The following is a 17,022-nucleotide window of genomic DNA, read 5'->3' on the forward strand; positions in this document are numbered from 1 at the left end:
AAACTTTGCTCAGTGATGGCATCTGGGAAGTCTCCTGCTGGAGGCACAGGTGGAGTTTCGCCAGCAGTGGCTCTGTGCTTCTTCTCAGCAGTGCAGTTAGACCAGGCCTGGGGAAGTCTGTCCTAGGCACAGCACGGTCCTGCTTCACTGTTAGGCCCCCTCTAGGGTGCAAGGGAGTAGGGGTGGGCGTTTGTGGTGCTGAGGAGGGGAAACATTTCAGCATAGGTGTGGATTTTGAGATGGAATTCCTAGAACATGACAGTAGCTGAGAGCAGGAGAGTGGAACTGCCTTACAGGGTCATTCTCAGACAGCTGTAGACCTGCAGGAATTTCTTGGTATTTCTAAACACTAATTGCTGCTGCATTTCTTTCCATTTTAAGAACAGCTTCTGCTGTGAGTCATGCTGTGCAAGGTCTCAAAGGAAAAAAAAACAGCTCCCAGTGTGAGTGCTCCTGCCCTTTTCAAAAGGACCAATCCTGAGAGGCATGTCACAGTGACTGCTCTTAAAGGAGGCAGGGCTCGGTTGGCACTGTGTGTGCAGAGCTGAAGCTGGGCCAGCTCTGTCTGCATGACACTGTTTGTTGTTGTAAAAGCTTGGAGCAGCTTAGCATACAAGAATTCTGGATGTGTGCTCACTCCCTAACTGGTATCCGATTTCAACAGGGAATGCATGACTCAAACGTGTTACCTATTTCTTCCCTGAAGGCAGCACTCAACTGGAGAGAAACTGCAAGAGTGAAACCTGGAACTATTTTCTCCAAGTGCTCTATTAATTATCATTTGTCCTGTATCTATCCATACTGAAGTCAGTCAGTCCCTGGTTCTTGTCCTGTTAAGGAGGTAAGTGGATAGCAGAGGCTGCTTTAAGGAAAAACAGCTGAGTGAGTGCTGAAGGTAAAGTAGAAGGAACAAGGATAAATGCTGAATGATTCACATGTATTTATTTGCATTTAGGCTGCTTTGAGGCTTGACCTGATGGAACAGTGATGGCAGAGCACAGGCATAAGGCCCTGGCTCATGCCTGACATTGAGTTTGGGTCTGGACTAATCAGACCTTACACTGTGTAAATTTTCCTGGTCCAGCTCTAACTCCCTGTCCTGCAGTATCTTCCTCCTTGCCTCCAGCACTGCACTTGTGCAGAGCACTGCTGTACCCAGCTTGAAATACTGCTTAAACTTTCTTCACCTGACCTTACCAGAAGGAGGAGTTGTTGCTTTGCTCTGAAGTTTAAAACCCACTGGAAGGTTTCTGTTGCCCATGCCAGGCTCTACAGATGTGCAGTCCCCTTAGCTTCTTATTTGTAGCTCCTGGTAATTATAGAATCATAGAATCAACCAGGTTGGAAGAGACCTCCAAGATCACCCAGTCCAGCCTCTCATGTGGCCCTAGCCAATCAACTAGACTGAAAATGTGCTCACTTCTTTGAGCTCGTTAGAAGGAAATGAGCTGTAAAGGTTTGCAGGGTCTGGAGGCACCACCAGCAGGTTTGTTTGTCAAGTTCTGTGTTTATTTTGATACTGAAAAGGGTTGAAAGCTCATTTAAAAACAGAAGTGCAGCTCCCATTCCTTTTACAGAAGACCCAAGCCAACACTGAGGTGCTATGTGCAACTCCAGCAGAAGTCCCAGTCTGTTCCTGCCCCTCAGCTGCCCTGTTGCAGTCACACTTCAGTCTGCTGCTGCTGCACAGGCAAGCAGATGCAGCTGAGAAGGGAAAGGCTTCTGACCCTGCTTGTGCAGCTGCAGGGCAAACAATGGAGCTGGGGAGCAGGGGCTGGCACTGCCACAGCTCCACACCCTCAGCCTCACTGAACAGGCAGCCACAGCTTTGCTGTCTGACTGCAGCCCATCCTCTCCCTACCTTGCTGAAACATCTCTTTTTAACATGATGAAATGCAACACTGAGGGGAAAAAAGCTATGAACTGCATCTCCTTTGGAAGATGAATTCTGTTACCGTTTCAGCCACATCATCTGTCCTGCCTGTAATGCAGCCAGGAGGCTGCTGCTGCAAGGCACAAACGATTGGTTGTTTATAGACAGAGGCATCTGGAGCACACAATAAGCTACAAGCACATCAAGTCCCTGCTGGCTGCATTAAACTCTCCTGTGTTGCTTCCCCATAAGATACAGACAAATCCATTAATGCATTAGACTCTCACAGAACGTGAACAGCCAACTGCAGTCCTAAGATGTAATCCAGGGTGGAGGAAGTGGTACCAGCAGGTGTCTTAGGTAGGTTCTAACCTCCTTTTCTTCCAGCTTTGACTTCTCCTGTGGGGGCTGCAGTCTGCCAAAAAGGGAAATAGTGAGAAACTGAAATTCTGAAAAAGCTGCTTTTTCTGCTTCTGAAAGTGCTACTCAGTTCCTTTTCAGAGTCACAATGTTAGGGGTTGTGAAGGGACCTCAAAAGGTTGAGTCCAGCCCCCTGCCAGAATGGGGATGGAAGGGACCTCTGGTCGGTCACTGAGTCCAAGGCAGCGTCACCTAGAGAAGGTCACACAGGAGCACACCCAGGTGGGTTTGGAATGCCTTCAGAGGAGGAGACTCCTCCACTTCTCTAGGCAGCCTGCTCCAGGGCCCTGTCACCATCACAACAAAGAAGTTTTCCCTCCTGTTCCCATGGCATCTGCTCTGCTCCAGCTTGCATCCATTGTCCCTTGTCCTGTCACTTGACATCTCTGAGCAGAGCCTGGCTGCATCCTCCCACCACTGCTCTCCATATCTTTACTAGCACATTTCTCTAGTTCTTGCTTGCCAGGACAGGTAGCTGGAAAGCTCAAGCAGTTCGTTCTGCTTCCCCAGCAGCTGCAGCCAGCTCCCAGAAGAGTGTTTCTCCCTCTCCAGTTCACTGAGCTAGCTGTGCCGCTAGGAAAGCACAGAGCAGTCCCTAAGACACAGCTTTCACCATGTTCTGGTAGCAGGTACCTGAGGGGTGCTGGTTGGCACAGCTTTTGTTGCTCATGATGGTAGCAGATGGCTGCAGTTGTGCAAGCCTGGCTGGAGCTGCGTGGTAATTCACTCTGTGAGGGGTCCTGTTACGAGTAGTCATCTGATGGCACCCAGGGGGTGTTTTAGGTGTCCGGTGTCCAGCTGGTGGGTCTGCTGTCTTGTGACCCACTACCTTCAGATCAATGGTCTCCAAGGAAATGTCCCAAAGTTCAGGATCATCTAGAATAGGGAGGTGACCAAACCACAGCTTGTGCTACTGCTGGAACCACAGTAAAGCTCACTCTTAACCTACAGCTGGTGGCCACTATGAAAGCTGTTAAGCTGTAAAGCACCTTCTTATGTCAGTGCACAGCAGGGAAATGGTGCTACCCACTCTGCTCTGGGCTTAAGCTGTGCCCAGGCACTGTGCTGTGAGTCACAGCACAGAGTTATGTTAAGAAAAGCCACCCCTCCCCCCAGAGACTCTCCAATATCCCTTCAGGAAAAGGGTTTGCTGAATAGATGCAACTCTGCTGAAGAGCTCAAGTGTGAAACTTCTCCTAGTGACCAACGTTTCCCTGCCACTCAAAGCAAGGTTTGTGTTGCTGAGATCAGACTCCTACTCACACTCCTACTATTCCAGTCTCTTCAGAACATTTACACAGCACCCTGAAGAGCTGATGGAAGTGCTAATGGTTTAACTCTCTATCAGTCCTCACTTTTTGGCTGACCTGCAAAGAACTCCTCTTCCACTGCTTGCTCCTGTGGTACTGTTGCTGAAGTGCTGTGCTTTACAGGTGTAGCTAGATGGAGGTAACACAAGAAAAGATTAGTACTGGAAATAGAGGAGAACCCTTTTGCTCCTTTACAGGGCACGAGTCCGAGATGATCAGCTGCAACTGCTACCAGGTACCCTCTTTCTCCCTGCAGCTGGTTATGTTTTGCTTAGTAGAAGGGTGAGATTGTACCTGATCACAGCTGACATGAGCAGCTGCACTGCTTTGAAGCAGCCTTACTCCATCCCCAAGCTCCTGCTTACCACACAGCTGTCCAGACTTCCAGAAGTAAAGAACACTGTAGTAGCTCACACAGTCTGTTTGCCTACCTTGGCAAAATGCTGCAGCCTCAGTTCAGGTGCAGCATCTTGGTGGCACAGACATGCAGCCACTGTGCTGCACAAAGCTCTAGGCAGTTTGAATGATGCAGTTCAAGAGCTACCAGTCCTGTTACTTTAAGAACACAGAGGGGAAAAAGTACAAAAACCCTTACAGGGGTGTTGATAGCACAGCACAAAAGGCTGCTCTCCTGAGGGTAAGTAACTGTCACTAAACCCTTCTGCTGTGATTCTCTGCAGCCTTACTTCTGTTGCTGCTGGGAGTGAGTGCTGCAAGCTGCTGTTTCTTCTCCATCTGCTCCCGGAACTGCTGCTGGAGCTGCTTCTGTCGCAGTTTGCGCTGGTAGGTGGCATCGCAGTCCAGAGCTAAGGAGTCTGCAGTTCTGCTCCTCCCCACAAGTGAGCACAAAGTTAAAACAGGATCTCAGCGATTATATTAGGTAAGGAAAAAAAATGCAGAAGTAAGAGCAAGGAAAATGCACAAAACTAGGATTTGATGGCATCTCCTGCACTGGGCTGCTCATGTGCTTCCAAAGGTACAGAAGCCTCTACTACAGCTGCTAGAAGGAATCTAACAGCAGTCTCACCTGGAACTGTTGGACTGTTTCTGCTCTGTTGGTGCTGCAGCAGCTTCTGTCTGAGCAGGCTTACAGCTAGAGGCCATCTCACAGTGTTGTCTCTCTCCTGTGTGCTGCCTTTCCAAACAGCTATTGTATCTTGCTTTTTCTATTTCAGGCTCATAGTCCTGTCTCTTAGCTTTGGCCAAATCTAACTCAGGGATCTAGTCAAGCGAGAAAAAAATAGAAAACACATTCAGAATTGTCCTTCCTCAAGTTAAGAGAATCTGCACAGGCTTTTCCTACACAGTGCTGCCTGTTTGCTCCAAGCAGGCTTGACTTAGAAAGCTGAAAAGCACTTTCAGGATGAAGTCCTTCAGTTAGTTAAGCGCTGACCTGCTGCAGCTTTCTGTGAGTCGCTGGTTCTGTGCCCCAGGGCAGCCAGCCCAAGCCTCCCCACCTGTGCTCTCTGCAAGCAGCTGGCTGGGGTGGAGTTCTGCACCTTCTCAGGCCACTCACAAGTTGCTGAGCCTGTTCCTTCTGCTCATTCCATTTTCACACTTGGATTCAAGCCTTCATTCAGCTCTCCCCTCATGAGGTCCCTGAGGAAGGGCCACTCTCCTCTTCTGATTAAAGTTGCCTTGGCTCTGCCATGTTACAAATTTGTGGCAGTGCTGCTAATAGACAGTGACCCTGGCACACAGATTTGTGCCATCCTGGGGAGATGTCACTTTGGAGCTACTCCTACTGCCTCATTTAGCTAGCCAGAAGCATCCCACAGCTCGAGGCTGCCTGGCAGTTTGCTAAGTCTTAGTGTGTCCATGAAACTGTGAGTCAGCAGTGGAAAAATGCTCCCTGTCCCTCCATCAGCAAGGTAGGTTAAGGTCTAGAAGCCTACTGCCCCCAGCTGGTACACAGCAGGTGCTCACAAGAGCCATGTTGGTGGCTGAGCTGCAACCTCCCTGCCAGCCAGGCCAGCTGCAGCACTGTGCAGCCTGTTCTTACACCACAGCAACCCTGCAGCTCTTCCTAGCTCTTGAAGAACAGGCTTGCAGCACGGCCTGCCAGCACTGATGAGGGTGTACAGCTCAAGGTCTTGGCTCTCTCTGAACCATGAACACAGGTGTAGGTGCCAGTGCCATTGAACAGAGAGACAACAGGACCACAACTGTCACACAAGGTCTGGAGAAGCAGACTGTTTCTTCACCTGCTGCAAGCAGCACAACTTCAGAGCAGCTGTGGCACATTGCCCAGGAGAACTCTGTAACAGTGCACACAAACCAGCAGGCCCAGGCTACTGGTCACACAGCTGCATGTGTTTAGGGAGGAGGGGCACTGAGAGAGTGATCTGGGATCTTTCTACCCTGAAGGAGCAGCAGCAGGGACGTGTTCCAGTCCCTCCTGTAAGCAGCCCATGTACTGCACCTGATGTGGAAGCTTATTCACGGCCCGGAGGTAGTCTTTGTCCAGGATGCAGTTCCCAAGAGCATTCCCAAAGCACCTAAGAAACAGGAGAGCTCACTGGGCCTGAGAATAACACTGAATTCTCCTGTAGCTGCTGAGAAAGGGACAAGTACTGAGCTTCACTTACTTGAGTGCCCTCTTCAGTCCATCTGTTACTGCCTCCTTCCTTGCCTTTTCGAGGGACAAGGCCTTAGACTTCAGGCCTTCACTGACTCCATACCCCACATCTTCATGGTATGACCCATCCTGCAGCAGAATTTCCAAACCAGCAGGTGTGAGGGAACTCCTGTGCAGCCAGCCCTTGCACTTAGGTGCTGTACCTCCCTGAGCCTGCTGACTTGCTCTTAGCTGCTCGCTCTCAAGCGAGGGCAGTGTTTTGGGAGCCTCTAGGTGCTCTGCTGTAGCACAGTACTCAAGCACCACGCTCTGACCCGTGTGTGAACTTCCAGTCACATCTCTAGGCAACTGCTGAGCTGCAGACAGAGCAAACACAAAGAATCCACTTACCTTCAGCTGAACTTTCACAAAGGCACAGACCCCCACATAGAACTTGCCGTTGTTGAGGTCAACAAAGTCTGTGAGAGGGAAAAACACAACCTAAATAGTACAAAGGAATGTCCATCCATATTTAGATCTTACTGTGTCCTTGGAGCACTCAGCAGGGGCCACACTTGCTGAATAGGCCCAAGGGACCACATCCTCTTCTATAAAATGGAGCATGGCTCACAGAATGTGAAGTGTAGGTTGAGATGCTGACTTGCCTGTAAGGCTGGGGCCTGTGCTGTGATGCTTTCTGGTTGCTAGTGGCTGGCTGTGCTAAACACTCAGACACTGCTACTGTGTGTGCAGACTTCAAACTGGTCCTTATCTCTTATGTTTTAAGTGTTCCTAACCTTTCTGATGTGTATCATAGAATCAGGGTTGGAAGGGACCACCAGGATCATAAAATGAACCAGCTTGGAAGAGACCTCCAAGCTCATCCAGCCCAACCTAGCACCCAGCCCTGTCCAATCAACCAAACCATGGCACTAAGTGCCTCATCCAGGCTTTGCTTCAGCACCTCCAGGGACAGTGACTCCACCACCTCCCTGGGCAGCCCATTTCAATGCCAATCACTCTCTCTGCCAACAATTTCCTCCTAACATCCAGCCTGAACCTGCCCTGGCACAACTTGAGACTGTGTCCCCTCCTTCTGTTGCTGCTTTCCTGGGAGAAGAGACCAACCCCACCTGGCTACAGCCTCCCTTCAGGGAGTTGTAGACAGCAATGAGCTCTGCCCTGAGCCTCCTCTGCTGCAGGCTGCACACCCCCAGCTCCCTCAGCCTCTCCTCACAGGGCTGTGCTCCAGGCCCCTCACCACCACCAGAAGACTTTTTTCTACTGTAAAAAACCTCAGGATGAGCTACTGGCTACAAGAAGAAGCCGCAGAAAAAGATGGGTCCCTAAAGATGATGAAAATATTAACTTTGCATATTAACTTGCTGCAACAGAAAAATGTACAAGTGAGTTTAAAAGCTGGCTCAGAGCTGTCAGGTGCTAAATAGTTCAATTGTAATTACTCTTGACTATAGTCACTGAGTGCTCACATAAGAGATCAGAAAACTTGGCTAGAAGAGCTCAGGAATCATCGTAAACACACTTAGAATAATGACTGTGATATAGAGCAGGGCAAGATTCAAAACAAAATGAGGCTCTACTATTATTGTGCAATTTCCCTCACTCTTACAACCTGCTAAAACACCTGGAAATGCTACACACTTCTCCCCAGGCCTTTTGAAGTGATCATATTCTGGGATAGATTCCCTAGGTCTTACCTGAGGGACTTTTCCTTCAGTGCCTGTAAAGAGTCAATATCATCTACCTCCTTCTCCCCCTTCCCTCTCTCCCCACCTTTGCCTGGGAGATAACAGAGCAGAGGCAGAGTTTTAGTGGAGATAGACAATAAGTTACTACTCTATTGCAGGGGTATCAGATGACACCAAAAGAGACAGGAGGAAAACAAAAGGAAAATACCTGACTGAACCCACCCAGGTACCTGTGCCAAGCTCCCAGGTGCAACTGAAACTGAGAGAGAGAAAACTCAGCCCCCACCTCAGAGCAGGCAACTTCACAAACTACAGAACCTCTTCTGAGCTTCCCAAATCCTACAGGCACACACTTCTGCCATGCAGCAAGCACTGCTCAGAACGGTGTAGGGCCCCAGTGAGACCTCATCTTGAGTACTGCCTTTAGTTTTGGGCTCCGCAGTTTAAGAGGGACAGGGATCTGCTGGAGAGTCCAGCAGAGGGCTATGAGGATGATTAGGGGACTGGAGCACTGCCTGGTGAGGAGAGGCTGAGGGACCTAGGGCTGCTTAGTCTGGAAAAGAGAAGACTGAGAGGGGATTTAATCATTGATTATCAATACCTTAGGGCTGGGGGGACAGGCTCTGCTCCCTGGGACAGGACAAGGAGCAATGGCTGGAAGCTGCAGCACAGGAGGTTCCACCTCTGTGGGAATGCAATGTAATAGCAAGCAGTGTATAAGCATTTGATCTTCATTCCCACAGCTTCAGGATGCCTCCCCCAGGGGAGGAAAGAGAGTGAGACACCTGGCTAAGGGGAAAAGCAAGGCCTGATGTATGTAGAAGACTGGTCTGTACTTGCTTAGGTTATGCTAACAGAAAGAGAGGCAGAGGCAGCAGGAAGTGTCTCCAGTGGGGTTCACACTGAATGGTGTGGTGTCTGTGTTGTCCTGCTGGCACACCTCAACACAAGGGGGAACTTCTTTACTGTAAGGGTCCTAGAGCCCTCACACAGGCTCCCCAGAGAGGCTGTGGAGTCTTCCTCTGGAGCCTTTCAAGGCCTGTCTGGACGTGTTCCTGTGTGACCTGAGATAGATTGTATGGTCCTGCTCTGGACTCAATGATCTCTTTAGGTCCCTTCCAACCCCTGCCATCCTCTGAGCCTGTGATCTATCTATATGTATGATTCTGCTCCAACCACTAGGGTGCCTCACAGGGAGACAAGAGAAAGGCTTTTGTTACCCTCCAGAGACACTCACCAACGTTCTGCTGAGTGACTGAATGAGCCCAGCCGTTGAAGCCGAACATCTCATTGGCCAGACTGATTACCTTGTGCCCCTCGATGTAGCAGACCTGAAAAGAAGAGCAGGTAGCCATCAGTAACACACAGAAATACACACACAAGTGCACACAGCTCTACCTCCTGGCATCACACCCATCAGCTCACTTCGGAAACTCAGCTGAGGGCAAGGCTCAGGTATTAGCACTGAACGGAGGATGGTGCAGCTTTAGGTTCATCCTCTTGCAGCAGCTGTGGGGGGGAATTCACATGACCCTCGAGGTATGACATAACCCACAGCTAGTGAGCACTGAAGGCAAAATGTAGCCAGTGCCTCCCTCATAGAGGTTCCTTTTCTGGAAAAGCCTCCAAGGAGACCTTTTTGTGGCCTTCTGGTACCTGAAGTGGGCTACAAGAGAGCTGGGGAGGGAGCTTTTGGAATGTCAGGTAGTGATAGGCCTGGGGGCAATGGAGCAAAAGTAGAAGTGGGGAGATTCAGATTGCTTGTTAGGAAGAAGTTCTTCACCACGAGGGTGGTGAAAGCCTGGAACAGGTTGCCCAGAGAGGTGGTGGAAGCCTCAGCTCTGGATGTTTTTAAGGCAGGCTGGATGTGGCTCTGAGCAACCTGACCTAGTGTGAGGTGTCCCTGGGCATAGCAGGGGTGTTGGAACTGGATGATCTTTGGGGTCCCTTCAAACCCTGACAATTCTGTCATTCTGTGCTCCAGTTTGGGGAAAGAATAAGAAAGAAGAGTTCAGTGTCCCACAGGCAGATACACAGAATCAACCAGGTTGGAAGAGATCTCCAAGCTCATCCAGTCCAACCTAGCACCCAGCCCTAGCCAGTCAACCAGACCATGCCCTGCTAAAGGGTGAAGTACTGATAAGCTGCCTGCCTTTTGCAGTGGAAAAGCCTGAATTTATGCTGTGCAGATTTGCTTTGGTGTTTGCATATTAAACTCCCAGTGGGAAACAAACTTATTATTATTTTTACTGTATTTATCCTAGTTTTCCTGGGGGGATAAAAACCCAAAGCTGCAACATCTGTGCATGCCTGTTCCTACCTTTTGTCCTCCTCCAGCTTGTCGGCTGCTGATGTACTCTGGACCCAGTCTCTGTCGAAGAGCATGCTGGATGGCTTGATGCTCACTTGCTGTGTATTGGTACTTGACAAGGAAAAGATAAGATCAATCTTCTCACCCTCCCTATCTTAGCTCCCCTTTTTCTTCTGCTGCCCCTTCTTTATCCCAGTTTTCCATGTGCAGTCCCTCCAAAAGGTGTGTGATCCAGTTCAACAGCCAAACTTCTCTTAATTTGTGTTTGGCTCTATTGAAACTTAGACAAAAGTCTCTGACTGACACTGGAATGCAGGTCTCTTAAGGGCACAAGCAGGTCTCTTCCATCCTGGTTGATTCACAGGATATTAGGAGTTGGAAGGAACCCAAGGAGATCATTGAGTCCAAACCAGAACCACACAATCTAGTACAGATCACAGAGGAGCACATCTAGACAGGCCTTGAAAGTCTGCAGAGAAAGAGACTCCACAGCCTCTCTGGGCAGCCTGTGCCAGTGACATGGGACCCTGACAGTAAAGAAATTCCCCTTTGTGTTGAGGTGGAACCTCCTGTGCTTCAGCTTCCAGCCCTTGTTCCTTGTCCTATCCCAGGGAGCAGTGAGCAGAACCTGCCCCCCCCCCATCCTGACCCCCAGAACTAAGATATTTAGAAACATTGATTAAATCCTCTCTCAGTCTTCTCCAAACTAAGCAGCCCCAGGTCCCTCAGCCTCTCCTCATCAGGCAGTGCTCCAGTCCCCTCATCATCCTCATAGCCTCTGCTGGACCCTCTCCAGCAGATCCCTGTCCCTCTTAAACTGGGGAGCCCAAAACTGAACACAGTACTCAAGATGAGGTCTCACCAAGGCAAAGTAGAGAGGGAGGAGAACCTCCCCTGATCTGCCTGACACACTGTCCTCAATACACCCCAGGATCCCATTGGCCTTCTTGGCCACAAGGGCACATTGCTGTGCCATGGATGTTAGGCACCAGCACTCCCAGGTCCCTCTCCACAGGGCTGCTCCCCAGCAGTCACCTCCCAGCCTGCACTGCTGCAGTTTATTATTCCTCTCCAGGTGCAGGACTCTGCACTTGTCCTTGTTGAACCTCATTTGGCTTCTCTGTGCCCAGCTCTCAGTCTGACCAGGTCTCTCTGGATTCTATGACTCTAAGCTAAAATGGAGACTGCCTCTGCCTATGCCAGAACCAGGAACGAGGTCTAAATGCCTGTCATGAAGAGAATAACCACACCAGTAAGGAGTCTTTTCAGCCCAGACACTGTTTCCTTTCTTCCTTTTTTTTTTTAACAGCAGAAAATAGTTGACTTCCCTGAACCAGAACAGAGACTGTGAGTAAGCCTGATCCAGGCCATCTGGGAATCAGAGTAAAATGAGCCTCATTTTTAAGGGGAAAAAAAAAAAAGAAACCTTCTGTGGAGAATTCAAAGCAACTTATTGTAACTTCTGCCATGCTGAGGCTATCAGGGGAAAAATCTTACACACATAAGAAAGAGTTGGGGCTGTTCAGGCTGGAGAAGAGGAGGCTCCCAGGTGACCTTCTTGTGGCCTTCCAGGATCTGAAGGGGGCCTACAGAAAAGCTGGGGAGGGACTTTTTAGGCTGTCAGGGAGTGACAGGACTGGGGGCAATGGAACAAAGCTGGAGGTGAGGAGATTCAGAGTGGATGTGAGGAGGAAGTTGTTGAGCATGAGTGGTGAGAGGCTGGAATGGATTGCCCAGGGAGGTGGTTGAGGCCCCATGGCTGGAGGTGTTTAAGGCCAGGCTGGCTGAGGCTGTGGCCAGGCTGCTCTAGGGTAGGGTGTCCCTGGGCATGGCAGGGGGGTTGGAACTGGCTGCTCCTTGTGGTCCCTTCCAACCCTGACTGATTCTAAATTAACTGGGATAGTGGATAGGACTCCAGCCTTGCTGTATCCAACTCTAAGATTTCCAGAAGCACAGAACTTCCCTCTCCCTCTCAGGCAAAAGGAACTGACCTGTCCGAAGCAAGCAACTGAACTGCCAGCACTGGAACTACTGTTGCTGCTGCTGTGGCTCTCGCTGTCCTTCCCTTGACCTTCAGGCATCACTAAGGATGAGAAAATGTAAACATTGAAGAGAGGAGAGCTAAGAGTCTGTATGAAGACATGCCAAAAAGCTGTAGAAGTCCACTGCCCAGTGAGTGTAACAAGATGCTGTAGCAGATGTGTTGGACGTTACAGTGATGTTATACTTCTCACTCTGTGGAACTGCTGAGACCCCCCAGTGGCATATTTGCTTTCTGAGGTTGTTTCAGAACAGCAAAACCTTTTCTTATTGACTACATTATGCTATGTATGCAGAAATGGCTACTTCCATCCTAGGAGCAGAGGCACTGCCATCCATAAAAGCAGTAAGGGTGAGCCCAAACTCTATTATATGACAACAGTGAAACTATGATTTAAAGAACAAATCATTCTTTTATGCTACTAAAAAAATAATTCAGCAGCATCAGAGCAGAGACAAGGACAGAAAATGAATGTTTTGAGTAGTTGTTGCAAGAAATACACTGGTAACTAATGATTTTTGACATTTATGCTTTTCTTTTAGGTAGATATGAGTGCATTGCACCATTCTAGGCAAGGAAGACCAAAATAATGACCTTTGAGACTGTTCAGCCCTTCCTAGATCACTTTCAGTAACTCACATTATTATTCAATTAGGGTTGGAAGGGACACAAAGAGATCATCGAGTCCAAGCCCCCTGCCAGAGCAGGACCATACAGTCTAGCACAGGTCACACAGGAACACATCCAGACAGGCTCTGAAAGGCTTCAGAGAAGGAGACTCCACAACCTCTCTGGGGAGCCTGTGCCAGGGCTCTGGAACTCATAAAGAAGTTCCCCCTTGTGTTGAGGTGGAACCTCCTGTGCTGCAGCTTCTATCCATTGCTCCTTGTCTGTCCTATCCCAGGGAGCAGTGAGCAGAGGCTATCATAGAATCAACCAGGTTGGAAGAGACCTCCAAGATCATCCAGTCCAACCTACAGCCCATCCCTATCCAATCAGCCTGGCTGTGACCAGGCTGATCTAGGGTAGGGTGTCCCTGGCCACGGCAGGGGGGTTGGAACTGGCTGATTCTTGTGGTCCCTTCCAACCCTGACTGATTCTACGATTCTATGACTCGGAAGGAGCTGTCGTTCAGTAGATGGCAGCATTCAACATCCACTCAGTACTGCACCACTACCCCACCCTGCTGCTGAAGAAGTGGTCTTGCTGAGAGCTGATGCAAGAAGCATGCAAATAAGCTGAACAGCACTTCTACATCAGCCCACAGAGACAATCTCATATTGTGCTTGCACAAAGGCTGACTGCAACCGGCTAAGGCCTTCGTGTGCCATGTAGCACAAATCAGTCCCATGTAAGGCAGCCTGAGATATCAAAGCAGGGTGAGCAAGCCTGAAATCCTGGGCAGGTAGCATTATTCAGTGGTCAGACAGAGCTTGTCTGGGTTTTGGCCAGTAGGCTTTTCTGCTGTACTCCTTTTCAAACAAGTTGTTTTTCCAGTCTCAAAAGAGGGAAGCCAAATTTTCCAGAGAACTTGGCAAACCACTTTCAGAAAGGGGATAGTGGTTGGTCCCTTGGCAACTACAGCCACTGGCAGTTCAGCAAGGAAGCTGGTTTCAGTAAGAGGTACCCCTGAAAGAAGAAGCAAGGAAGCTGGTTTCAGTAAGAGGTATCCCTGAAATAAGAGGCAAGGAAGCTGGTTTCAGCAAGAGGTATCCCTGAAAGAGGCAAGGAAGCTGGTTTCAGCAAAAGGTATCCCTGAAATAAGAGGCAAGGAAGCTGGTTTCAGCAAGAGGTATCCCTGAAATAAGAGGCAAGGAAGCTGGTTTCAGCAAGAGGTATCCCTGAAAGAGGCAAGGAAGCTGGTTTCAGCAAAAGGTATCCCTGAAAGAAGAGGCAAGGAAGCTGGTTTCAGCAAGAGGTATCCCTGAAATAAGAGGCAAGGAAGCTGGTTTCAGCAAGAGGTATCCCTGAAAGAGGCAAGGAAGCTGGTTTCAGCAAAAGGTATCCCTGAAAGAAGAGGCAAGGAAGCTGGTTTCAGCAAGAGGTATCCCTGAAATAAGAGGCAAGGAAGCTGGTTTCAGTAAGAGGTATCCCTGAAAGAAGAGGCAAGGAAGCTGGTTTCAGCAAGAGGTATCCCTGAAATAAGAGGCAAGGAAGCTGGTTTCAGTAAGAGGTATCCCTGAAAGAAGAGGCAAGGAAGCTGGTTTCAGCAAGAGGTATCCCTGAAAGAAGAAGCAAGGAAGCTGGTTTCAGCAAGAGGTATCCCTGAAATAAGAGGCAAGGAAGCTGGTTTCAGCAAGAGGTGCTCTGTTTTATCACACCAAGGGGCAGAACTGAAGGAAACAACTTCCAAGTGTGAAATGTTAACAAACCCAGAAAGCAAACGATCCACTTTTGAGCAACTGCTCTCCCATCTATCAAGATGGAGTAAAATAAAAGAGCTTGTCCTGGAGACCAGACCTGGCAGAAATATTACTCAAATACCATACATTATTTATGTGGGTTACTTCTTTCTAAAAGCCTGTCAGCTTGATTTATGGCCACATCATTTATGCACAAGCCACTTTAGGCATCACAAGGAAAAGAGAGCAGGCTTTTTAACCCAAGAGGAATGGCTTGGGATTTGGAAGTGAAAAGCAGCTCCTCCAGTTGCAACTGTAGAAAGCCTGTCGTTTGGCCAAATCCAATTACCAGACAAGGCATTAATCCATGCTGGAATATGAAGCATCTGAAGACTGTAAGAGCTGTGAGAGATGTGTCAAACTACAGATCATAAACCCCATGGAGATTACAGGCTCTGATGACACTTCTGGCAGCAAGACCCTATTAAGCTGACACATTAATTAAGCTACCACCAAAACTCTAAGAGGCATTGAGTGCAGCCTCAGCATGTTTGCTGATGACAGCAAGCTGTGTGGTGCAGCAGACAGGTTGGAGGGCAGGGATCCATCCAGAGGGACCTGGATAGGCTGCAGTGGTGGGCACAAGCCAACCTCAGGAGGTTCAAGAAGACCAAGTGCAAGGTCCTGCAGCTGGGTAGAAGCAATCCCAAGCACAAATCCAGGCTGGGCAGTGACTGGCTGGAAAGCAGCCCTGAGGAGAAGGACTTGGGGGTCCTGGTAGATGAGGAGCTCAACATGAGCCAGCAGTGTGCACCTGCTGCCCAGAAAGCCAACCAGAGCCTGGGCTGCAGCAGCAGAAGTGTAGCCAGCAGGGCCAGGGAGGTGATTCTCCCCCTCTACTCTGTTCTGGTCAGACCTCACCTGGAGTACTGCATCCAATTCTGGAGCACCTATTACAAGAGGGATGTGGAGATGCTGGAGTGTGTCCAGAGCAGGGCCACGAGGATGCTCCAAGGGCTGCAGCAGCTCTGCTGTGAGCACAGACTGAAAGAGTTGGGGCTGTGCAGGCTGGAGAAGAGGAGGCTCCCAGGTGACCTTCTTGTGGCCTTCCAGGATCTGAAAGGGGGCCTACAAAAGTGCTGGGAAGGGACTGTTTAGGCTGTCAGGGAGTTATAGGACTTGGGGGGGAATGGAGCAAAGCTTGAGGTGGGGAGAGTCAGGCAGGATGCGAGGAGGAAGTTGTTGAGCATGAGAGTGGTGACAGGCTGGGAAGGGTTGCCCAGGGAGGTGGGCAAGCCTGTATCAATTTTCATCCTGTTTTCTTAGGCAGGAATGTAAAGTATCCTTCTTTTTTCTGATGACAGGATGTCAGGGGTGGGAAGGGATGCAAAGAGATCATCAAGTCCAACACCTCTGCCAGAGCAGGGCCGTATGATCTGGTTCAGGACACCTGAGGCTTGACAGAAGCACCTGTATATCATGCCCTTAACCTGTGCTGTGTATTAGTTGTCAGAAACGGCATTAAAATGGATTCTACAGCTGAAAAGGACATCCAGGTTCTTGGAACCTCGGTGTCTATCAGCAACCACAATTGTGAGAGATCTAAATTAGTGTATTGATTGCAAAAAGAGATCATTTTAAAGGATAATTCATATGCCAACAGCTGTGTCATTCCTTCTGTGGTCTCACCTATCTACCCAGTTTACTGTAACCTCTCACTTTAGGGTCCCCTTGGTAAAGGGTTAAGTCACTCAGTGTTGTTTGTCGGCTGCTTGACACCTCGAAATCACACACCCCCCCCCCCCCATCGACGGACTCCTGAGCAAGCCATTACATGCCTGGATGGAGGCAGATCAAAACAGAGTGGAAATCTTCTAAGGGAGAAGCGTTTATCAGAGAAACCGAAGTTTGCCGAAGGTATCCGTGCCTCGGTAACAGCCTGTGCAGGAATGCCACAGGCTAAGCAGAGGTTTTTCACCCGAGGAGAGCGGCGCTGGCTCCCGCTGCCCCAGCCACTCGGTGCCCATTGGGACGGAGCTCCAAACGCCCACTGGGCGCAGCTCCGTGGCCTGGGCATCCAGAGCTTCACTGCCGGGGGATGCGGAGAACCGAGGAGAGGCGGGCAGCGGCCCCGGTCCAGCGCGACTAGATCCACCCCCGGAGGCGCTACCCCTCGGCCAGCGGCGCCAACGGGCCCCTTCGAGCGCCCTTCGGCTAGCGGGTGGGCCCGCGGCAGGGGCCGGCTCTGCTGCCGGCTGTCGCCCCACCGCCGGCAGGGCAGGGGAGCGCTCCTCGCCCAGCCAGCCTGGCGGCGGTGGGCCGCTGGGCACGATACCTGGGCCGCTGGGCCGGCTCCGCTCTCCAGCGCCAGTTCGCAGCTCCCGCCCGGTGAGGAGGAGGAGGAGGAAGGAGGGCGGGCCAGCAGAGCAGCCGCTACGGCACGGGAGAGGAGCCAAAGC

General features: G+C 50.1%; 1 protein-coding gene across 3 annotated transcripts; it reads right to left on the reverse strand.

Annotated features, from left to right (window-relative positions):
• Window positions 1-1,487: 1,487 nt before the first annotated feature.
• On the reverse strand, window positions 1,488-16,975 carry RAD52 (RAD52 homolog, DNA repair protein). 3 transcript variants are annotated; one of them, XM_064155683.1, is made up of 12 exons: window positions 16,899-16,975; window positions 12,172-12,263; window positions 10,190-10,291; window positions 9,107-9,200; window positions 6,572-6,639; window positions 6,192-6,310; window positions 6,026-6,101; window positions 4,631-4,824; window positions 4,290-4,426; window positions 3,661-3,732; window positions 2,927-3,169; window positions 1,488-2,288 (listed from the first exon to the last, which is right to left on the reverse strand). In XM_064155683.1, the coding sequence occupies exons 2-12, from the start codon at window positions 12,259-12,261 to the stop codon at window positions 2,230-2,232; spliced, it is 1,254 nt and encodes a 417-aa protein (XP_064011753.1). In that variant the 5' UTR covers window positions 12,262-12,263; window positions 16,899-16,975; the 3' UTR covers window positions 1,488-2,229. The 3 variants fall into 3 exon arrangements, with proteins under 3 accessions (XP_064011753.1, XP_064011752.1, XP_064011754.1); XM_064155682.1 differs by having other exon boundaries at window positions 3,649-3,732; XM_064155684.1 differs by lacking the exon at window positions 12,172-12,263 and having other exon boundaries at window positions 3,649-3,732; window positions 16,899-16,938.
• Window positions 16,976-17,022: the final 47 nt, after the last annotated feature.

Source organism: Pogoniulus pusillus, chromosome 15 (genome assembly GCF_015220805.1).
Source record: "Pogoniulus pusillus isolate bPogPus1 chromosome 15, bPogPus1.pri, whole genome shotgun sequence".
Lineage (NCBI taxonomy): Eukaryota > Metazoa > Chordata > Aves > Piciformes > Lybiidae > Pogoniulus > Pogoniulus pusillus.